General features: G+C 44.0%; 1 protein-coding gene across 11 annotated transcripts in view; it reads left to right on the top strand.

The window, feature by feature from the left end:
* fbrsl1 (fibrosin-like 1) overlaps positions 1-12708 on the top strand; it is a 326568-nt gene extending 313860 nt beyond the window's left edge. For 7 of the 11 annotated variants that reach the window (XM_050050408.1, XM_050050410.1, XM_050050417.1 and 4 more), the window contains 10 exons: positions 1651-1701; positions 1909-2004; positions 3936-4007; positions 4315-4344; positions 4654-4725; positions 5468-5600; positions 6925-7008; positions 8248-8331; positions 9141-9429; positions 10211-12708. In XM_050050408.1, the coding sequence (XP_049906365.1) occupies positions 1651-1701; positions 1909-2004; positions 3936-4007; positions 4315-4344; positions 4654-4725; positions 5468-5600; positions 6925-7008; positions 8248-8331; positions 9141-9429; positions 10211-11510 (2211 nt within the window). In that variant the 3' untranslated portion in view covers positions 11511-12708. The remainder of the gene's footprint in view (positions 1-1650; positions 1702-1908; positions 2005-3935; positions 4008-4314; positions 4345-4653; positions 4726-5467; positions 5601-6924; positions 7009-8247; positions 8332-9140; positions 9430-10210) is intronic. The other 4 variants (XM_050050409.1, XM_050050415.1, XM_050050416.1 and 1 more) reach the window with 4 other exon arrangements.
* The last annotated feature ends 12224 nt before the right edge of the window (positions 12709-24932 follow it).

The following is a 24932-nucleotide window of genomic DNA, read 5'->3' on the forward strand; positions in this document are numbered from 1 at the left end:
CTTTCCTACCCCGCCCCCTTGCCCCTGCCATGTCTTTGGACAAGGAATATCCTTAATTGTTATAAGATGAAATATTAAACTTTAATTAGCCAAAGCTGTTTACTATAAAACTGTGACAGGCACCATAAATTACAAGGGCAAGAGTTTTTTTTTCTTTTCTCTCTTTTTTTTTTTTTTTTTTTTTACAAGGCCGTAAAGCGGCCAAAATCCCTCTCACAGTGTCAGACATTAAACAGGCCGCGCCTTCAGAAATGCAGAGGAGCTGTTTAATGAGCTCGGAAGCTGGCTCGGCGTTTCCTCTCAGTAGGCTGTCTGTCTTTGATTTGGGCCCATTATCGCCCACAAACAGGGCCGCCAACACCATCGCTGCCGCTGCAGCCATTTTGTGTGCAGATGTGAATGGCCCCGCTTTACCAGAGGGCCCCTGACCCAAACCCTGCGTCTCCACTGGCCGCTTAGCCAGCCCTACACCCGCTCCCCTCCCCTCAACCACCCGTGTCGCCACACACGCGCACAGAGAAACACTGATTCATACCCTCTCATTTTCCTGTTTTATGTAAACCCAAAACGTCTGTGCCTGCCAAGAGAGCTTTGTGAAAACACTCGCAAAAAGTACCTGCAAATGGTTTGTGTATTTGCGGAATAGGAATAAGTTACTGTCACTTGTAATTAGCCTGTTTCAAAATAGAGAGCCAGTATTGGCTTGCGAACAGACGTACAAAGTCCCCATTCATACACGGGGCAACATTCTCCGTTCTCTCCCTCCCTCTGCTCCCTCTCAGCTTACTGACTAGATTCCCATGTGTTCAGGACATGATCAGAAACATTTTTTCATACAACCACATAGTTTTTATACGGCAAATTCCAATGGAGATTATTCTGGTGGGCATAAACTCTGCCACAGAAAAGCTCTCCTCACATCATTTCAGCAAGTCAAGGTTATATCGGTTTCATCTGATCTGTCCTGAATTAGCTCCCAACCATTGCAAATGTCTTCTACTCAATTCAGTTTCAATCATAAAAGACAGACACACAACAGGCTCCATATATTCTTTCCATGATTTTATGCACAGAAAATTGGCCTCTTTTTTTCGCTGAATCTCTTTTGAAGTCTGGTTCTCTAACACCCAAAACAAGCTGTATGTCTCCACAGTCCACATACTCCCCTCCCATCTATACCATCGGGGTTTGTTGTAAGAAAAAAAGAAAGCCATAGCAGTCAAAAGCAATTAGATTCACATTTCTACAAATTTTCCAGTGAATAGAAACAACTGGTCTGGTTTTAAAATGGTCTGATTCTCCAAGCTGGGCCTCCACGCCCAACCCCTGTATGCTCAATTGGAAAATCATGCAGGCTGTCTTCATCTTGGCAGTCTGCTAAAGCGGTCGTATTGTTAGTAATTTAACTGCCTATCTGACCATGCAGTTTAAGTAAACCCATGACCGGTGCAAGCCAGCTGCTTTACTCCAGGGCTTATTATTCTGGATCAAAACCCTGCTTATTACCAGTTACAGATGTTAATCATGTGTTTTGTTTTTGTGATGTAAAAATAATGAGACTTATTATTAAAGAAGGCTTTTTACATGAAGGATTTGGGTAAAGTGGATCATTTTCTTTCCTAATTCTTCTCTCTCTTTTATTTCTTCCAGTTCGACAAATACACTCCCAAACTGGACAATCCATTCATCAGACATTCAAACGTGAGTTCCTCTTTGTCGCTCTGATCTCAACTTGTTATTTGCATTTGGCAAATCAAATATTTGACATATTTGAATGTTGCCGCGATAGCATTTATTATGGCTGTGGTTTTGTGTGTGCATATGCTTGAGTCCTGTATGTACGTATCTCTGTATGATTTTGTTTTGTGTCTTTTTTTGTATCTCCCATCCTCCTCCTTTTCTCCCCAGTTCTTCCCCTCCTATCCCCCCACCATGCCAGGCATGCCCCCGCTGCTCCCACACTCAGGACCCTTCAGCTCGCTGCAAGGAGCCTTCCAGCCCAAGGTCAGCCCCACATCCCCACCCTCAGCCCACGATCTACAAACAAATAGAGAATATAAGGAAGCATGGGCTCGAAAGAAATCACAGAAGCTTTGACGCCATTGAAACACTCACTCACCCCAAATTTTAAAATAATAGCCATGCCTTTTTTTTGACGTGCTTTTTTTCTTCAAGTAGAGTCACCTTTTGTCAGTGTAAAAATCTACTTGCTGTATGTAAAGAGGAGCAAGACTTTGCATGGGTCAAAATGGCTACACACACTCACCAAAACTTAAGCAACTAAATTAGTAACCAGACACATAGTGCTGTAGTTTGGTTGGGTTGCTGTAGAACTACACTCACAGTACGGCACATTAGATATTTTACCACACAAAATTCCTTCTGCTGTTTGTCTTGGGTGAGAAAAGCAGCAGAGCTCTGTACACCAAAGATTTAAAACAGGATTCTAATAAACCTCACCCCATCCCATTTAAATCCATAAATCCATCCATAATACTCTGTCAGACTTGACTGGACCTGAACCAGGGCCAGAACTGCGTGCCACGCCAAAGATAAAAAAACGATGTCTGGCTGTTTAGGGGAGCAAAGGAGAGAGGATGCAGGGGCAGTGGGGATGTGAGGGAAGGGAAGGGGTGGGAGGGTGTGAGTCTGTCTGGCAGCTGCCCAGCGGCTGTGACCCGGTGTAAGCCACCAATCAAAGCTGGCCTAAATCCGCTGGCCCTTTTCCCAGGGGGCTCTGTCATGGAGGGGGCCCTTTTGTCGAAGGCCCCTCCAGATGGTTCAAGGAACAGTCTTATGCGTCCAAAGCCCCTGTTAAGTATTCTTGGAGAGGAGCTTCGGGGGGGAGGTAGTGCTTGGGATGTGTGTTTGTTTGTGGGGGCTGGTGACCCAGGTCATGGTGCAGGATCTTCCTATCCCTGATGTAGGGGTGGATTAATAAGGCTGATTTAGGCACTTGTGCTCCAAAGACTTAACGAGGAGATCGGAGAGATCAGAGATGTGTTACTCTGGCATGGCTCAGCGCCTGCAGCATCATCGCAGTTTTATCTACTGACGTCAGCCATACAGTAGCAGTCGTAGAGGATTAGTGAGCTATAGTGCCTCTGAAGGAGGATATAAGGTTAGAGTGATGCTATTACCACTCGCTTGAGGATCTTCTAGTGGTTTTAAAATGGAGTTCCTCACACATTTCCATGTCACGGACATCAACCTTGAGCTGTACTGCTTATTTGCATTATATGTGAGGATATTGAGTTAATGAGAGTGAAACCAAGGACTACTCTTGTGTATTATCTAAGGTAGATAATTGCAATCAAAGAAAGCTATTCTTTTTATCCTTAAGATACTCTTAAAGGGGAACGCATACATGTTATTCCTGTGGTCTAAGACAGCCCAAAAATTATTATTAAACATGAACTCTCTCCCAAATCCAAAAACTAGAGTGCTCAAACTCAAATTTGTGATGTCATAGGGTATAAAGTCTGAAGCTGCTCCATAGATAGTGAATCTGGAAAGATGATGTAGATGGCATTCAAATCACCCAGGGGAATATTCTGAGTACATGGGTACATTTTCTGTTCCAGTGCTGAGAATTGTCTATGGAGCAGCTCCAGACTTTATACCCTATGACATCACACGTTTGAGACTTACTTTGGTGGTTTCTGACTTTGAGAGAGAGTAGCTTATGTCCACAAATATTGACTAAACTTTCCTAGGCCATGAAAATAACTTATTGGAATTTCTAATTTAGGTGGTAATTCTCTTTCAACACTTCTTTTTAGATCACATTATATGAGATCAAATTGTGTTGTGTCTGCCTTAGTATACAAAAGGCAGACATTCTGCTTCTGTTTCTCTGATCTATAAATGTTTTAACTACTTTTTATGTGGTTGATCACCATGTATCTCTTTCCCTTTGTCTCTCTCTCCGTCAGGCATCTAATCCCATCGACGTAGGGGGACGTCCTGGAGCAGTACCTCACACACTCCTACAGAAGGATCCACGGGTAAGCATCAGGCGGCCAGCACCCCAAACCAGTCTGCTCTTCCTCTTCCTCTGTGTCTTCCGGTCAAAGCCACACATGTGCCGTACATACAGTATTTATACATACATGTTTCTCACAGAGATGTGAATGCATGTATTTGCACTGACATCTTTTTGAGACAAGGTGTACATCTCAATGGACACATTTATAAAAGGTGCCAGTGTGATTTGAGCCTCCCCACACTGGTGATTTGTCAGCCTACAATACTGCACATTTTGGCTCCTTGTCTGTGCTATTGGTGATAATGACTGTCTGTTTGTCCATACAGATAACAGATCCATTCAGGACATCTGTTAGGGTAAGTGGTTGCCTTATCCATCTTTTGTTAAATGTTTCATCTCTCTGGCCAGGCCACAAAGTCTAAAACTGAAAATTCTTCAACAACTCCTGATCAAGGAAATTCAGGGTTTTGGCTGCATTTAAGGATAGCTTTGAGGTCTCTATTGGGCTAAAGTCAGGGTTAGATTTTCTTAATCCGTTGCCTGGTTGAAAATTCTGACGAGTTCCCACTTTGTAGTTTGGCCAGAAAATCTCAATGCCAGAATCCATTTTTAGCTCCCTATATCAAAGCCAGCAGGCTAACCTCAGTTTCTCTCTAAATTTTTAGAAACCTGGCAAGTGGTGTGCAGTGCATGTCCAGATCGCATGGCAGATCTACCACCACCAGCAGAAAATGAAGGTGCGTGAGATGGATAATGATGTCTTTCAGGAATCCTGCTGTCATGTAAAACCAGATACAGCGTATTGGTAATGGGATAAGTCGGGCTAAGCATGTCATAGTTTGATCTTTACCTGTAAAATTATCTGTAATCATGTTATTGGATTAAGAACGACCATCTGGGTGGGAAAAGGCAGATAACTAACTTAATAAAAACACAAAAAACAAAATGGTGTCTCCTCTTGTTCAGAGTTCTCTAGGACTTACATATACAGTACGAAGGTCACACTTAAGCAGAAGTTAAGGCTCTGTGCATGACTCACTCCACCTAAAGAGGAAGGGGCAGATCATAAATGGCCACATTTATAGCACTCAGTGACAGAATTTGTGATGATTTGAACACGCATAAAAAAGCTTGAGAGAAAATACTTCTCTCGCTGACATATAATGGTGTGGCCTTGCCATGGAGATCCTCTTCTCATGCCTCTGGCCTGGTGGTGTCAGTCCTTCTTGGGCTTTGAACACCCGCTACCAAGGATTTAGTGTCCCTAATCAGCTTACATATATTTGTTATAACACATTTGGCCAGAATTGGAGACATGGAGCCATTGTTGATGTATCTGTCTTCCTCTGATCTCTCACCCAGTGTAGCTGAGGATAAATCCCTCTCACTCTGTCGCTGGAAACATTTGCTACTGTTGTCCACCGACCTAATTTTCTTTGTATGTCTCCCTCTCCTTTTCTGTGCCCCTCTCGACTACAGCAAATGCAGCTGGATCCTCACAAACTAGACATGAATGGGAAGCTGGACCTGTTTAGTCGACCCCCAGCTCCAGGAGTCTTCCCAGGGTTTCCGTACCCTCATGACCTGGCACGACCCCTCTTCTCTTCCACAGGTCAGTAGTGCGATGAACTGCAACTTCCAAGACAAATTATTCAAAACACTCAAATTATCCCATTCTCAAAGCCTTCCAACGCTGTTTTTTTTTTTTTTTGTCTTTATGCAAATGAGCATTTATAGCCCCACGTTGAGAAATTGTTCCTCCACCACTGAAATAGCATCGTTTTTTTCTCTCCTCTCATGTAATGTTCACTTAATTATAGTGCTTTTGTAGCAAATGTTTTGCCAGTAAAGGGAGTCAGATATGTCTATGAATATGGATGACTCTCGGTTAGGTAATTGACTGATTTGCCCTGCGTTGGAGGGCAACAGAGAGCTGAACGGCCTTTGACTGGTAATTATGCAGTGGTGTGTCAGAGGCACTGCTGTAATTGGTTCTTTCATTAACAATTCATGGAATATGGGTGATGGTAACAGTGTCAGCCAGCTTGTTGCACAGTCAGGAACTGACCTCAATAAGCAACTATAGACTCGCACACAAAACGAGCAGCAGCTACAATAAAAGCAAAAATATCACTGACTAATTTGCTCAATGGCATTACCCAGCCATCTCTGAATTCCTCTCACTTAAATGTATATTCCACAAGTTGGTCTTGCTGATTCAGAAAAATATTTGTAAATAGTTGCTTGCATTTAGATTTTTCCTTTTTTTTTAAAATGTTTCTGATGGAGATTAACTTCAGTTTGTCTCTGTATGACTAGTCAGAGAGTTTTTCAGTGCCCCTCAGAAAAGAGTTACAAGGGCCCGTGGGATGAAATCTTCCCCTATGGAATCGGACAAACCTTTGTGATCCTGATTCGTTATCAGTATCAATGGCGTTTACATAAACCAACTTGAAAACGTGCAAAATGGTAGTGTCACCATGCCATTTTCCACTCTTCTGATGGAAAAGCACGGATTCTCGCTATCAGATGATCAAACAAGTCATCAAATACAAAAGACCATTGTCTCATTACCATGTCACTAGAAGCGCTCCGTAGGCTAAAGTTGGCAACTTGCGCTCCTTCGTACCATGCCTGTAAGCACTGATAATAGAAGAGCAGTAATAAGTGCAGTAACTTCACTGTTAGACCATCTCTCATAACACTCAGTTTAAAGTGTGTTTCTGAAAACCTACATTTTGAGGGCCATGTAGCCCTTACACCTTACCCTACCCCTCTATCCCAACAAGAATCGGGACACCCTACCCCTAGTCATGAACACGCAAAACAGAGGGGTAAGGGCTAAGTGATAGGGGCAAGGGGTGATCTAGGATTGAGCCTTTATAACTGTCTGATTAGACAACAATAACACTGTGATATCTTCTCTGCTCTGACAGGCTCCGGCCACCCCGCTCCTTCTCCGTACGGCCCTGTCCCCCACCCCAGCGGCTTCCTGCCTCCTAGCCATTTGGCAGGTAAGTGTAAGTAACCCCATGTTCAATTTTTTTTAAACATTTATCTCCTCTTTCTCTCCGTCTTGCTCTCTCTCTCTTTTACACATTAAAAGCCACCGGGGTGTAATTTGAAGCCTAGATATATCTACTTTTGATCTCTGGGTCATTTTGAGGGTTCATAAGGAGTCCAGTTGGCCACTGAAGTAAGTCAGTTGCGGCAGTTCGTCAGCAAACTCAGAGTTCATGGTAATGGAGAGTGTAGCCATCATATAATCAGACAGTATGATTCATAACAGCCTTAAATAACTCTGTCTGGGTTCATTAAAACACGTAGCTAGCCTAGTATTCAGTCTCCCTCATTTGTTTGGACAAAATATATTTGCAGAGCAACAACATATGACACTATTTTCTATATGCTTGCAAAGTCATTCACAGGAGTAATGGAGGGTAGTTAATGTTGGATTTATTTGTGCATTTAATTATGTTTTTATGCATTCATTTATTTTTCCACCATTCTATCTGAGACTCTGTTTTGGTTCAGAGTGGAAAGTTGATTTCATGGAATAAGCCCTTGAGTCAATCCATTTTGTGCTTATGAATACATGGTGCACTGAGGAGGAAGATTTAGCGAGCAAAATTTTCCTGTCCAGGGAATTCATGTGTGAGGCAGAGGAGATTTCTTAATTGTTGTCTTTTCTAATACATTAACAAGCCCCGGAGCTGAAAATCCTTAAACCCTAATCTGTTGATAAGTCCTGCATTTCCTGATGGATTTTTGCAGAATTAAAATGGGACTGCAAATTATCAGTTGATGAATGTTGCTCACTGACTTCTCAGGGTAAATGTTTGTGTTATTCCTATAAATTTGGAGGCTGTAGTCTGCGCCAGTGGAGCCCATCAGACACCGATTCTCCAGTTAAATCACTGTGGTCTGTCTAGCCTAATTTTTACAGCTTCTAATTCCCCTGTCCCACCACAGTCTATTTTCAGTTCAGCTCCAGCAACTCTAAAGTAATTTCCCCATCAAGCAGTGTTCCTTCACTAGCCCCAGCAGGGTCAGGGACACTCCACTCCAGTTAGTGGCAGTGAATCCAGCATCCAGGCGACCTGGCTACTGCAGGATTAGCAGGCAGAGAGCTAGGGTGGCAGCGCTAAAAAAACCACAGCTCGCTTGTAAGAGAAAAGCCGAGTGGAACGGGTTGGTGTTGGGGTGAGCACCGCTAGCCAGCCCCCCCCTTTTGCTAATCCCTGTTTGGCATTTTACAGATCCTTTCAGTCGCTCCAGTTCCTATGGCGGCCTCGGCAACCTTTCAAGCAGTGCCTTCGGAGGATTAGGCAACCCCTCGCTTGGTAAGCGCTGGCCCCCTCTCCTCCTCCACCGCTCCCCCTTTCAATCTGGCCCCTGTGGCCAGTAACAGAACAGAGCAGGACAGCGTTAGACCACAGGGAGAGCCAGGAGGGGAGGAAAAAAAAATCAAGACACTTAGCTCTAGTTTCTGTGTCAAAACAGCCCTAGCCCAGGGAGGCCCAACAAGGCAGCACAACACACCACAGCAAACCTCCTCCCTGCCTCCACTTCATCCACCAACCATGTCCCCAACAGTCTGGCTTTAATCTGGCTGCGCTGCTGCCAACAGGCACTCTCAGGTCCGCTGTTTGGTGGCAATTCATCTATTAATTATTTGACAAGCCCCTTCTGCACCACCATGGAGGGCTTTCTCTTTTCCCCCTGCATCCTTCTCTCTATGCCTTTCTCTCTTTTCTCTTCATCCCTCCTATTTTTGTGTGCCAAATCGGTCACCCTGTTGTGAAAATGGATGTGATTGGAATAGACATGCTGTGGAATGCTAAGGTCTCCCTTGGCTTTTCACAGCCCTCAACTCCAGAGGGCAAGTGAGTCTTCCCTGTTCATCCAGTGCAAAAAAGGGAGTGGGGGGGAGAAGCCCTTTAGTCCAAAAGCAAATGAGTAGTTTTTTTCTCTGGTGGGGGGAGCCATTAACCTCTAACTCTTTCAAACAGCTTCAGTGAGAGAACCTCCAGAGACAAAGACAAAAGCCGCTTTTGTTGTTGAGTCTTTCTCATCTTATGTGTCCTCAAGAAGGTTTTGTGCCCAATTAACTTACAGTGGGTCCCACGCCTGTCTCCCCCCTTCCCTCCAGGGTCCAACAGCGTGTTTGGCACCAAGGAGGGGCCAGGAGGACTGCCCACATTTGGCAGCCCCCACCACGACACCTGGAACAGACTTCGACGAACCCCACCATCGTTCCCCACCCCGCCACAGTGGCCCAAAACCGCAGACGCTGAGAGAAGCAACTCAGCCAACAGCCATGAGAGAGAGCGGGAGAGAGAACGGGAAAGAGAAAGAGAAAGAGAAAGAGAAAGAGAGAGGGAGAGGGAAAGAGAGAAAAGAGACTCGTCCATCGGGAAGGAAGAGAAGGATAAAGACAGGTGAGTTTGAGGCAGATGAAAAGTAACTTTTGCTTTTGTATGTACTTTGGGGGTATTGTTTGTTCAATTTAAATCAGTGTTGAATGATATTTCTCCATAATGCAATTGCTTTACATTTTTGCTGTCATCACAATGCAAAATTTGACCTGGGACTTCACTGTATTGTTTCAAAGCACAACACACAACAAATGTGAAAGAAATTGTGAATCTTTCCATACAGCATATCAAAACTATCCTCATAGATACTCAAATACATGATCACAACTCAAAAGACATGTCTACAATAATGATCCTTTTTCCAGCTAGCATTAGCATATATACAAGATGATCAAATTATGTTTGAACAAGATGAAAAACACTTGAATCAAATCTGAAATCAGCTCTGGAAATAAAAAGATGTACTGTCAAAGACTAAAAGAAAAAGTGTGACAATTCTCCAGTCCATTAGTTGTATCCGTGGAAACTGAAATAAATTGAATTCATGAATCCGACAAGGAAACAGACACAAATCAAACAGGCAACAAGCAGCTCTTAGAGAAGCTATCTGTCCAAAATTAATTGGAAGGATCTCTTTGGATGATATTCCAGCAAAACGTAGGTTTAACTGTCAAGTTTAAAGACAGTCAGTGAAAGACGTGAGCATGGTTGCCTTTATTTCTTGAAAGAGAATTATAACTCAGATTTTATTAAATTCAATCAAGGTAAATAAATCATTCCTAAATATAACTCTACATGATGCTTGATTTATCTAGCACTAAATTGTTTCATTATGTCATTACAGGGATTCTGTGGATCGCAACCGCCACTCCAATCGTTCATCTCCAGCCTCTGCACCAGTCAGCTACCAGATCAGCAGCCTGATTCGCTCAAACAGCCAGAACTCCTGTGATTCGGGTCGACATCACAGCGGCAGTGTAGATCGAGTTCGTGAGGCCGAGAAGGAGCTGCTGGAGCGCCACAGAGAATCTTCTACGTTGGGTGACGTAAAGGTGAAGGAGAGCCGCTCGCCCAGCAAGGAGATGCTAGAGAGGAGATCCTCTGAAGACTCCATCAAACCCGCCCAACGTTCTCCTTCCCCATACTCCAAGGCTGTGATCAATGAGCAGGGCATGAAGATGGCAGGTGGGCCCCCGCCTACACTCAAGGACAGCGAAAGGAAAGAGCCCCCGCCTGCAGAGCTCCTCCACAAGGTGAAAAATGACATGAAGATTAAGGAGGAGAGAAAGGAGGAGCAGGAGGTCATGGTGGTGAGTTCCGAGCCCGCCCCCCAACCACCAGCCCAGGCTCTCCCTGCTCCCATCAGCCAACCTGTAAACCCACACCACCACCACCCACCTCTGTCCCACCAGCCCCCTCTTCCCTCACCACGTGGCAGTGACATTCCAGCACCTGGCTTGCATGGTGTTCCCATGGCACACTCTCTGCCCCTTTCCATGAGTGCCATGCCCCAGATGGGCAGCCTCAATGTGCTCGACCGGGCTCGCATGGCTCCTTTCATGGGTGTGAGTCCTCTGGCAGGAAGAGAGCGCCTGCCCCACCCGGCCTTCCCTTGGGACCCACTAAGAGAGGCCTACCGCAGCCTGGACCTGCAGCGACGCATGGACTTCCAGCTCAGGGCTGAGCAAGGACATCGCTTCCCCAGTGTGTACGAACAGGAACGAGCCTACCGCGAAAGGGAGGCTCATGACTACTCTCACCACGAGCACCTGTTGGAAGTGCGCAGGGAGCACGAGAGGATGAGACAACAGGCGGAGGAGCGAGAGCGCCTCCACCTGAGGGAGGAGCTGGACAGAGCACGCCTCCATCAACTGCATCAGTCCCCAATGGAGGGCCATCTACCCCACATGCCCCCCTTTATGCCCCACCTAGGCGGCATGCCCTATCCCAGACTCAGCCCCTCTACGGGACACAACGGCCCTCTGAACAGAACACCCCCTACTGCCGCACTCAGTGCACCCCCGCCCCTCGTGCCAGCCGGCAGTGCCAGGCCAGCCTCACCCAGGAGGACTACCCCCCTCACCACCCAGGACCCACGGGACTACTCCCCATCTCGCAACCCTAAAGAGGTAGAGGCTCGGTAGCTTGTTAGAAAAGTGCACAAGGTGTTACTAGACGCACTCACAAGCCCTGCTCCCCTAATCTGAGAACTTCTTGCGAACAAAATGCACTGCTCTTCACCAGAGAAGAGCAAAACTCCCTAAGGGAAAGGGTATGATTGTACAAAGTAAAGGTGTGTAAGGCTGATTAAGCACATGCCATGACTTTATTTTTAGCGGACTGAAGGTTGAATAATGTCGGTAAAGAGAACATAAATATGTGTATGTTTATATCCGACTTAAATATTTGATAATTATTAATATATTAATCCAATACCTTTTTTCAGCTTTGTGCGAAAAGAGAGGTCCTGAAATGAGTTTGTACATTTCCTATCCTTGTTCCATGTATAGATATCATTTCTATGAATTTTATGTATTTTGTGCATTAGTCACGCCTTTTACAATATTTATCCCAGTTGATTGTGAGACATATCCATTATGACCCACTGTAAAGACTGGATTTGGTTTCAACCTTCAGTAATTTAACCTCATGGTACCAGGATATCCTCAATGATGACAATGTACAATGTTACATTACCGATTTGTTTTGTTCATTTGTTTTGCCTTTGAGATATGCAGATAAATATATATTATGAGGTCTTTGTTCAGTCTCTGTAAAGAAAACCGATGTAAATAACTTGTTGATATTCCTTCGCTGCAAAATTACCATGTAAATTTATTAGTCTTTTTAACCATTTCTAGAAAAACAAAATTAAATGAAACATGGGGAATCAACTTCCCTGTTGAATATCATGGCAACAGACAAGCCTGGCCAATGGATGGGGAAGTATGACGGGAGGGTGTTGTAAGGGGGCCTAGAAGGATCATCTGCAATCTATGCAAAGCAGCACACAGCACCCTAATGAAGAGATCACCCGGAGGGAGCAGACGATACTGGTGATGCTGAGAGAAACTTGGATTAACACATGTTTATATTATCAATGAAATAATGATGGAATTATTAAAAGACTTCCAAGTCACAAACTGGACCAGCCCCGGACAGAAAAGAAGGACACTTTTTAGTGGGCGGACAAAAAGACTTTCTCTGTCAACCTTGTGGTGTTGTGCAGTTGTTTTTCTTAGACTCTTGTATACAAAACAAGTAGAGTTTTAGGCGTGCAAAAAAATGAAAATGAACATTCTTGGTTTAAAATGTACGGAATAAAGTTTGGACCTAATGTCATACATCTGTTACTTGTCTTTCATCCTGGCACGCATTGTCAGTGCTGACTACGAGCACTGAATTTGTCTGTGAGCCAGACTTACTGAGTGGAATGTTGATGTGAGCTTGATAGGTTTGCCAATAATGCTTGTGCCTCCGTTTTCAGCATTTAGAGTATTTGCTCATCTGATATCAAGCTATTACTTTGAAATCATAAAGGCAACAGACTTGGCTGGCAGAGTAGCCTAAGCCATAAGATCATTTGACCATAATCTGTCATACATGGGCTGCAGAGCTCTTCAGAGGGGATCGATGAGATTGGGCCAAGGCAATACAGGGAGGGACTAATAGGACATTGATTTTGTATGAAAGCAGGTTTTGAGTGTTTGTGTTGCAGGTAACCGGTATTGACTGGCAGCCCAGCCGCATATTGACCCGTGGTCTGGACTCATTAAGAGGAGCAATGCCTGGGAGGCAGGCTATCGGATGGTGGAGGAGAGGCTCCTCTCTCTTCTCATACGCCCCCTCTCCTCATGCACACCACTCATCTGCTTTTCTAATGAGGCCGGAAGGCGCTCTGGAGTGGGCCGCAGAGGGAGCCCTGAGGCGCCCCGTCCTGTTATTGACAAGACCTCGGCTGTGCTTGCCGCCTGTCCAGAGACGGCCAATTCATCCTGATAATGCCCCGACTACTCATCTCGCTGCTGTGTGCCGTGAGACCCACCAATCCTGTCCCATGGTATCAGCCCATAATGACAGCGTGGATCAAACCGTGGCCAGGTCATTAGGGGATGTTATTGAAAATCAATGGCGCTCCTGTGTCTCACACACTCTGGCAGGGTTTTTTAAAAAGGGCTCCTTGAAAAGACTGTTTGCCAGAATGGGGCTTGCGTATTGGGAAGACTTAAATCACTATCACTTTCAATTTAGGCTCCTGGTAATTGAGCCACATATTCCTCCGACGGGTAGCATCTGTCAGTGGCCAGCTTCACTTTAGCGCTGTGTGCTTTTAGTCCTAATCATCTAGTCAACAACAGGTACTTAACCCCTGTACTTGTTACCGCATAGTGATTTTTCCTGTAGCTATTATTTACCAAGCAAGCTTTGGTAGAAGAAAAACACACACCTTACATTTTCCCCCGACTCAATCACTCGGTCCTGTGCTCTATCCATTTTACGGCTGAGTGTGGAACGGCCCTCCGGAGATGAAAAGCTCCATCAATTTCACTCATCGTCTGGCAAGGTCAATTTATTTCAGCACACAGTCCATCATCAGATGGGAATCAATTGACACATTGCCTAGCATATCCAACCCAAGGTGGGTTATTACAGCTTCTGCAATTGTCAGCTCTTTTCCAGAGCTATTCTTCACATGTCCAGGCTTTTTTTCTTTTTTTTGTTGCTGGGATTGTTTATGATTTTCTATATTTACTTGTTCAAAATTTGGAACACATTTTCTATTTGATGGAACATTGTTACAATGACAGGGCTCCGTGTAACAGCTTGTCAAAAAAAGCGACTGTGATACAAGATTGAAGGTTTTTTTCCACACATTTCTCCACTATAATCCCAATTAATAGGATACGGTGGTATCTGAGGTAAGACATTGTTTTATTGTTCCACTAATCCTCTTCATTTATCTGTGAGAAACCTCAATGCTGAGGGTTTAGGATTGAATTTTCATGGTCTCAAATACCTCCAAAAAGTGCTTGGCACAGAGCTCACCCCAGATTCAGCGAACAGTGGAACAGGCCTAAGGGGCTTTTATAGAGCACAATGGCAGCTAATAACACAGTGCCAAGCTAATAAGATGGGCAACAAATGAATGGTTCGGTCCAAGCTCCTTTTCTCTCTTGCTCACTCTTCCCCCGCTGATAAAACATGTATGAAAGCGTTTTTGAGCCGCTATGTAGTGGCTCCCTAGACTTTTCCCCCAGCGAGAGCTAATGCATTAGTTCCCATTTGAAGGCTGTTTTGAAATGGAGATTGGTAATGAGACGGGAGGCCCCCGCCATGATCACATTTGGATTGCTGGGGCCTCCTCTGGGCCTGGTGATTTGGGAGACGGTGGCTCTGCTCGGAGTTCAAGCCCATCTCTCTGCGGGGGTTAGCAAACCCTGACGAGAGCCATTCTAAACCACTAAACTATATCTGAACTGTGAACTGAGGGAGAGAGCACTGAGTCAAGGGCTTTGGCTGTGGATCCCTGTCGCAACGCTCTTTGTAGACTGCATGTTGTTTTGACCACCTAAAAAGGCTAGTAGCATACAACCTTCCATGTTGCCGTCTTTTTATAGCCTTCAATGTCAACAGAGCGGCAGCTGACAGAAACCAGGCCAGTCAGCGGTTAAGGAGCTGACTTGGAAACAGCCAAATGGTGTGAATTCCAGACCTTGGTGACAAAGTGCTGTCTAATGTCTTTGCACCTCTGGACTTATGACAAATATTCCGGCTGTCTCACAACACCACCGCTATGGCTGTACAAGGAGAGCAGCCAATGCAGTCTTGGAGAAGGCATATACTGTGAATCACTTACAGAGGAACCTCAGAGAGCACCATGTGAGACAGGGAGGAGTGGAAGAGAATTAAGGGAGATGGAAAAGAAGGAGGTCCAGAACAGTCGGCAGCCAAAATAAGTTTTCCACTTTGATTCAATTTTGAGGATTTTTCCAGCCTTTAGTGGAACCTCACAATCTCCCACACTGGCCATATTATGTACACAAGCCATAAAAAATGAATAACATTTATGCAGCTGGGTGCATCTGGCAGCGATAGTCCTCTCATTCAGGGACCCACAGGATGGCACCATGCCGCCACACCACCCTCTCTGTTCTATGTATGGGCACTAGACAAGAGAAGACTAAGGGGAGGGGTGGGTGGTGTAAAGGGAGGCTCTCAAATGCTTCGAATGAGTTTAAAAAAATAAGAGATTTCAAGGCAAATGGAGGCCATACGTGGCTCGTCCAATTTGGCACAGCTAACGCACATGATTAGCCGTAGAGACGTTAATCAAAAGTGGCTCAGTATTTGAAGGGGCGGTGAGAGGCACTGCCAGCTGGTGACAACATGGCTTGTGTGCACGGGCCAAGAGTGAAGTTTATTTGAATATGGATCTTGCCGTGACCGTATTTCTCCAGAGCTCAGTTAGCAGAGCGTTCCTTGGCTCATCACTAGGATCGCCTCAGAGCTGCTTGGCATCCGGGAAGGCGGAAGTTTTTCCAAGCCGCAGAATGAGAATTACGATTTAGTCCATCCCCTCTGGTGGTGTGGGCATATTCATCATAAGCATTTATTCAGTTTGACGCTGGCAGAGATGCAACACCTAGTTCTTGGCGTCCATGTGTGAGGATTTCCTTTCCAATATGAAATTATGAAATTGACAAAAAGGTTGTTTTTACAGCCTATGAATTAATAACACATTTAAAAATAAAACATCCTATCTTTCCACATTAAACCGTGCTAGGCCTGTACTGAAAACACAGAGCTTAAATATTAAACTGTCAGTGTTGCCTTCAAGCCAGGGCTCAAGTTGGAATAGGACCACCGGTGGTTGGAATAAGACCACCAGTACTCTAAACCAGCAACAGCACAGCATCTGTATTCAGCTTTAATGAGGAATGGGGTGCTTTTTGTTTGGTTTGATTAAATTAATTACAGACTAATGGAGCTATGTTTTTAAGCTTGTTGATAGGGTTAGGGTAGGGTTTGGTTAGAGATCGCTCACAGATACAGTTACCCAGTGGTGTCTTCAGAACATTTTCATACGGGTGGCCAGATGGAGCCACTGAAAATCTTGGGGTTGGCACACCAGAAACAAAAGCCACAACTTAATTTTAAGGAAATTAATTGTGCTATGGTAGTGTATGGGCTAGCTGAAAACTATGTGAATATGGAGAGTTAAGGAATCGCATATTAATATACTTTAATTTCCCCTTTTACAGTTGACATTACTAATTGTCTGATGTGCATAGACTAATACCAGTGCAGTTAACTTCTTGAGTTCCACAACAATTCTGTTTGAATGTGTTGTGTTTTAATGTGTTATGTATCTAAACATGTTAGGTGTTTCATTTTTCTTCAGATAGTGTGGTTATCCCTTTCCTACTCTTGGGTACACATAAAACCTATTTCCATTCAAAGATCTTGAGGTTAGAGTTACAAAATGAACGTGCCACAGCCTCTTAAAGACATTTCTGTTAGCTTCTGTGCCCCCACTGGTAATAGTAGTAGCACACATCAGAGAGCAGATTCCAAACTCACAAACAGCTTTGGGATGCTTTAGGTTGCCCAGGATTAGCAATAAATAAATACAGGCTGCATTCCCACTTACATTTTCTCAGACAGTCCTATTCCATTTTTGCCAAAGGCCATAGGACTTTAAGCTCCATAGTGATGATATGGGATAGATAAACAAATTCTTTTATTAATTTATTTCTTTCAACTTGAAGACAAATTTTGAAAACAAATTATTTTAAGATTCAGTAATATGCAAATTAATTGTTTCTGTGTACAGTATTGATGGCATCATCAACATCAGTGGACCCAAGCACCCCTGGAATTTTTTCAGATGGGTGGCTAGATGGGGTCACTCGAAATCTCTGGGTGGCCCACTAACACCAAAAGCCGTAACTGAATGTCAGGAATTCAGTCATGCTTTTATAGTATACAGTCTAGTTGAAAACTGTGCCAATACAAGTACAGTAAACATGTTCAGTTACGCAAAAATTCTGTTATAAAATAATTAATTTGTTAAGTATGTGTACGTGTTATGTACCCATTGTCATTCAGATACCTTGAGGTGAGAGTTCAAGGGACCTCTTTGAAAATGCCCATGCCCGTTACTGCAAATATTTAGCCCACCTCTGAAGCATTAGTTATACCCCTTCCCAATTAGCTATGTTGACATGGTTGGTGCCAGTGGATGCCTTAGGTCATCCAGTTTCAGGAGATATCTACCTACCTTCATGCTTAAAGGACAACTTCAGTATTTTTCAACCTGGGCTCTATTTCCCCATGTGTATGTGTGCGTATGATTCATGGGTATCACTTGTTCTAAAATTGGTTCAGTATTGAGCCGCGAAACAAGCTAAAACGGTAATGGGGGCAAATGCATCCCGTATAAAAGTGCTTTTTTTCGCCACTGACCAGTTCAGATCACCAGTGCTATCTCTGTAGATAGCATATTGTAGCGGCCCTGGGGCAGTGGTGAGTGTGAATGAGTGGAGTCAGCTGTCAGTCAGTGTTGGAGCAGAGAGGGGGAGGGCGGCCCCGCTTGGTACTGTAAATGAGTATGTGTGTGTGAAGTGTGTGTTACGCTAGAAGAGTCAGAGGACGGAGTCTTTTACGTGCTACCCCCTGGAGTGTTACCGGAGTTTTTGGAGTGCTCAAATAAACGGGCCTTTTTCCCGAACGCAAGAACAGGATGTCGCGCAACACCCCGTACAGCTTTCATAGGCTGCCTTTGTCGGACGGCGAGATGCTGAAGTTGTGGCTAGTTGTGCTACAAATGGATGCTAACACTCCTGTCCAGACACTGCGCCTTGCAGACCATCGGGTCTGCAGTGCTCACTTCTCCCAAGATGACTACTGCCAGCCGAAGAAGAGAAGACATCCAATCCCGAAACACCTCTTCCTCAAGAAAACGGCTGTCCCACGAGTAGAGAGAGCTACAGACACAGTGGAGCAAAGCTCGTGACATCACACAGCCCAGAGGTAAGGGAAAGGCTAAGTTAGTATGCTATTTACAGAGATATCACTGGCGATCTGAACCGGTCAGTGGTGAAAAAACACACACTTCACACACACATACTCATTTACAATACCGAGCAGGGACGCCCTCCGCCTCTCTGCTCCAACACTGACTGACAGCTGACTCCACTCATTCACACTCACCACTGCCCCAGGGCCACTACAATATTCTATCTACAGAGATAGCACCGGGCGATCTGAACCAGTCAGTGGCGAAAAAAAGCACTTTTATACGGGGCGCATTTGCCCCCATTACCGTTTTAGCTTGTTTCGCGGCTCAATACTGAACCAATTTTAGAACAAGTTGTACCCATGAATCATACGCACACATACTCATGGGGAAATAGAGCCCAGGTTGAAAAATACCGAAGTTGTCCTTTAAAAAAACAGCACACCACAGCCTTTTAAAAACAGTAATGTTGGCCTCCAATTAGTTTTATGAGGTGGGGCCTGTCTGTGGGGTCACAGTTGTATCAAGGATGACACGGCCCCCCGGTCCCCTCTGGGGAGCGCCACTGAAAAACAAGTTAAAGCTGAAGACCTGTAGATAAACAGTTTATGGTGTCCTGCTGTTAACAGAAAATGGCAATGCTGCTTAAATGCATGGACAGTCAAGTTATGTCAACATCTAGGTGATTAAATAGTTACAAATCATAACTCTGAGTCAGCGAACAAACAATGCTGTAGAGACAACAATGCCATATGTTGAGTCATGCAATCTGTATCTAAAACCTAACATTTCTGTTGATCAGTGTGGCATCACTATCACAAGGAGACACTGTTGAAGGCCGTGCACTGCTTCAGAGCATGTTAATAATATATGAAACAATCAAAATAATGCTCTAATACACTGCACCAGCGGTTTCTATTTTATGGAGTTCTATGTGTTTCTGTTTGATGCTTTAGTGCAGAACTCAACATCCTTATGTGAGGTCATTCTCTTGATACAGATTGGATTCTTATTGCTTCCTTCAGCACAGGGAGGTTCACTCTGCTGAGCACAGAATGGCAGCTGATTTGAGACGGCATTTATGTCATCAACAAGTTATAACCCTGACTCACAAAAATACCAAAGGCGGCTATAATAAGGTGGAAAAGGGCAGGGGGATCATATTCTTCATGAGACCAGCTTCAATGGGGCTTCTCAGCATTCCGGGCCTGGCTTTGCCCGCCTCCCATGCTTCTTTGGAAATTTGTCTGGCAGCGAACATGCTTTGAAAGGCTCTTATCTCCTATCTGGGCAGGAGCTCCATGCACCAAGATAACAAACCCCATCTTATCTTGCCGTGTTCGTTAATGTCACAGCTTAAGGGGCTTGTTCTTCCACTTGCAATGGGGCTTGCAGAGCGGATTGTTTGCAGATTAGTCAACACAGGCCTCTGGAGGTCTTGGAGCGCGTTCAAAATGCTTGTCTTGTCCCACAGACGTTCTTGTATGCGCACATTGGCGTGCTGGCTGCCTCCCGCTTTTCTGTGTCAAATGGCAGGAGTACCACACAATGGTTGGTAGGCATCATTACACACGGTGAGATCTGCAGTACTACTTATCGCATCAGACAAGCCAGTCGTGCAAGCCAAAACAAAAATGTGTATGTTAGCTTCCCAAGGCCAACAATGTTGTTAGATGTTTTGAGGATGGCTTGTTATTATTCCGTTGCTGATTAGCGCAGAGCCTTAATCAGTGATACATTCTGAACCAACATCTATTGGAGCTTACCAACCTAGGACAACATTCAGCCTGCAGTATTTCATGTATTTTGTCCAGTCTGTGTGGCCAGATTCATGATCATCCCTTTGTGACACAAGAGACCAGGCAGAGCTCCATTGACTCCAGCCATCTGGCTATCACACACAACCCTTGGCTACACAGTGGCTCACTCAGCGATTGATTGGGGTGTTGAAGGCCAGCTATTTAACACATCAGAACAACAAGTACTGCTATCAAGCTGGCCCTTCTCGTGCCTCGTTTCTGTGCCGCCCAAGAATGTCTCTTATCTCTTCCCTTCTGCTTGTTGGTTTAAGCCAGACAGCATATGCCCACATTCCCCCTGTAATACACCGTTGTGCTTTTGGTGCAACCCTGACAGTCAGACAGGTTGCAGCTGAGATCTGATGGGGGATATAACCCATGTGCTGGCTGGTGGGAAGCGGGTCTTTAAAAAAATTAAATCTGGTTATATATTGCAGCCTCTGGGGGGAATGTGGGAAAAAAAGCATTTTCTTCCCAACATGCTCTCCTGTTGTTGCACCAAAAGACTGACAGATGAAAATAAAGCTCTGTGTTCCATATCATTAAATCCCGCTCTCTCACCTGATTGCATTCTTATTAGTGCCTCCATTCTTCTCCCATTATTGTTACTTCTAGTGAAACAGGCCTGATAATGTGCACTCACTCGCTAGATGCGCAACCTGCTCATTCCCATCTCTGATTCTTTGTTGTCGGCGAATGGTTTTTAAATGAAAAGTGTGAGTGCGGTGTAATTATAATTCTGGGGGTATTATGAAATCAAATATCACAATGAATGTAATTTTATTTGCTTGTAATCTCCCTCACCCAGGCTAATAGGCGTTTTCAAAGGGCACGCTCGGGGGGTTTAAACGGCGGACTGTCTCTACATAGAATGGCTGCTCTGCTCTCTTGCTCCCCGGCTCTGTTCTTTTGTCTTTGATATGCAGGCAAAGAGCTTGACAGTCTGGGAGACGTGGGAGATTTGTCGGCCTGTGATCTCCATGCCTCTCTGACAAATGAACGCCTTTGGCAGAGCTGCTGGAGGTACGGCTTCTCTGCCCCGCTGGAATCCTGATGAGACTAGTCTGGAGCTGCTGGTAATGAAGTCAGGGCACAGGACCAAACTGCTGCCAGAAATGACCTTTAATCTACACACATGCAGGTCATCTGGCATGCGATGACTCAAAATTGCATATACACCTCTGCTCTACTACATCTAGTACATTTTCCAGTAAGATGTTACAAAAATAGGCTGAAAGAAACAATTTAAATTCATAACAATGCACTCAGTTCAGCTAGAAATACTTATTCAATAATGTTGTTGCTGTAGATAACGTTTAATATTTCCTAATAATGGGTGATATTTTATCTGTGTTCATATCTGACTAGTGGCGTGATTTAGGATGCAATCACCATCCAGTCATTCTTTATTACATTGGACTCACCTGCTCCACTAAGCACACAATTGCTTGACATTGATTTTGCAGATTCTTTCAGCCCATGTAATCCCTCATACAGTGTTATAGTAAAGATCTCTCATTTGGTGTGGTGTGCAAAGTAAGATGTTAACAAATTATGAACTAAAATTTTGAATCCCCTGAGGATAAATGTTCTCATTTCAGCCCCACACCAAGCAGGAAATAGCTCGTATTGATTCTGGACATTACAATTCCACGCTGAGGAATTTCAAAACCTCAATGCCCACTCAGTGCAATCCAACATGGTTGCCTTTGATTTCAGCTCTCGATCTTCAAGGGGGCTGAGTAATGATTCATAGGAAGAACAAGCACTACCCCTTGTGGCTCAGTTGGCCCAGTGCAGCATGGGTAAATGGCACCTCCAGCTGCTTCTGGGCCCCTCCTGATAAGTTAACCTTGTGATAACATGCTAATGCCTGATTAATGTTGCCGTAATTAGACACAGCTTTTCACACTCAGTTAAGAGGACATCCTCCAGCAATTAGCCTGAGCCGGAGAGAGATAATTTCAGAGAGCACAGCGGAATCACGTTCCTTAGCTCGCCTCCATTCCCACTTGGCAACATTAAGGTTTATTTTCTCATTATTTCATTTAATTACTCGTTTGATGTTTTATACAGCTGCCACAAGTAATCTTTGATCCAATTAGGAAATGCTGATTGACAGCGTGGGTGTGGGATTCAATGCGCTGCATTCAATTTGCCGTTGTGACCTTATCAGAAGATCTGCAGAGGATTCTGTGCTCGACATTGAATGCCAACTAAAAATATAATAATTTCCCTTAAGAATATATTCTGCATGGATGGCACACCTTTGTGTGTGGGTTTATGTGTGAATCCGTGTGTGTGTGAGAGAGTCTGTAAGAAGGCAGCATGTGTTTGTGTTCTCCTCAGCAGACATCTAACAATGAGGAATGAACACATTAGTGAGGAGAGGCCCCTGTACTCACCAGCCTCCACACTGCCCATTAATAATGCACTGCCAGGGAATAGATGGGGGTTTGCAGGGATTAGTCCTCCATTAAGGACTCGCTTGCTATTTCTATTAGAGAGACATGTCGGCCTTTCTTAAACAAGAAAGATCAGCCCACTTGCAACTGGACTATAAAATCCTATATCAAAATTGTCAGTGGTCCCACAAAGCAAGCTGTGTAATACCTTTTCAATGTGATCAGTGACCGGTGGGATTCACTATAGATGTGGACACGGTGAGTGCAGTTAATATGAAATGGAAAGAGGTTTTGTATTACGGAAAAAACCCAGATACACTGCTACAGACATTAAAACCTGTGACAACTGATTTTTTTGGCCTCTTGAGGCAGCAGAAACAAGTTGAAAACACATCATTTTTTAAGTTGATATGTCAAATGTGTTAGCAAACAGTTGCTTATTTACACATCAAGCTGTTATGAAGCAACATCATCATTCATTTGCAGTTGGGTTTCTGACCACCGGGTTATTGTAGGTCCAATATTCACTCTCTTTTAGCTCTGTTTTGGTGTCTACCAACTTCTGAAGAGAATGGGTAGATTCTAAATCGCACGCTTTGTCTTTTTACCTTTAGCAGGTACTGCAGCTGCCCTTACAAAGTATGTACTGTTGTATGTAGTATGCACACAATCAGGACATACTACCTCTCCATAACATCACGCCCTGAACTTTGGCCTTCTTTTTCATATATTTGTTAGCCTGGAAATCCAGACCCAAAACTTTTTTTTTTTTTGGGCCATTTTGCCTTTAACGGACAGGACAGGTAAATGTGAAGGGGGGAGAGAGAGAGAGGGGGGATGACATGCAGCAAAGAGCCACAGGCTGGATTCGAACCCGGGCCGCTGCGGCAACAGCCTTGTACATGGGGCGCCTGCTCTACTACTAAGCCACCGACGCCCCATCCAGACCCAAATCTAGAAAGATTTAGGTTTGCTGAGCAAATTCAAATTGTGCTCTCGTAAGAACTCTGGATTTCCATGGTATATATTCGTTACCTTGGAGATAAAACAAAGCACCATTTGCTGAGTTCACCAGAGATGGAGGTCAACCTCTTCGTTGTTACTGTGCAGTAAGTAATAACTGCATACATTGTAGATTCTAACATGTTACATTCACAATAGTAAAATTACATAGGTTATGCATTTCTCTTTTATCGTTATTTTATAGTTATGCCATTTTGTTATTTGTTATATTAACGAATATTTGTAATTGCGGCTTATGACAACTGTCAACAAGCTGTCATCTGTCTGTGGCTTAGGTGATGTGACACATCTTCCGCTGTGCAGAGGACTGTAGGTCAAGTTGCATTTTGCAATACTGCAAAATGCAACTGGATGTAGTTTGACATCCTGGTATTTCTAGCATATTGCATTTGACATACTATGTATTAGGACATACTTAGTATTTTTCTGGCATACTAAATAGAATGAAAGTATGGGTATTGGAACACACAGAGTATGTGGCTCTTAAGCTGCTAAATGCTCCACTATGGTCACGTGCATCCAGTGGCGTATGGTAGATAGGATGGGCCCCAGTGCATGATTTTGTGTCTAAACTAGCTACGACTTGACATTGGACAACATCAACATACGTATTACCCAGCAATCATCCGCACAAATCTGTATATGACAAAAATACCAAATAAAATAAGAAAGTATTCATTCCATTAAATATTTTTTATAGTTTATTTGTTATTTTATTATGTTTATGTAAAGTAAACATATAATTTTCTTGTAGAATAGATTGCTACTAACTCTTGAAAAAATAAAATTAATTTAACAAGTTATTCTTTGAACATGGCTGTATTCCTGAGGTGGCAATCAGAATGAGTTACAAGAGCCAGTTCTCTGGTAAACATGCTGTTGGAGGACTCTCTATGGGCCCCCTCGTCCCATTGGCCCCAGTGCAACTGCACTGTCTGTATTTACGCCCCTGCCTGCAGCTAGTAGCTAACAAACTGTTTTAGTGTCTGTTGTTGTGCAGTACGTTTAGTGCTTTGTCTTTTTGGAGCGGTGAGGGTGAACCAAAATAATAACGTTGCGGGCTGGACAGCTAAGCAATGAGCTGATGACTACAAAGCTCCATAAAGTTAGTGGGAGCTGAAGATTAAAGTGATAATTCTCAGTCTTTTTGGTCTCGGTGATGAGTCATGTTGTTTTCCATTGCCATTTGATACATTTTTATTTTAAAAGTATTGACTATGGTAACTTTAACTAATTCCATGTATACAAATGGATGATTATGAGGTAAAAAGGATTTATAAAGAAGAGAAATTAAATATAAATTGTAACACCCTCACACTA

Source organism: Epinephelus moara, chromosome 8, assembly GCF_006386435.1.
Source record: "Epinephelus moara isolate mb chromosome 8, YSFRI_EMoa_1.0, whole genome shotgun sequence".
Classification (NCBI taxonomy): Eukaryota; Metazoa; Chordata; class Actinopteri; order Perciformes; family Serranidae; genus Epinephelus; species Epinephelus moara.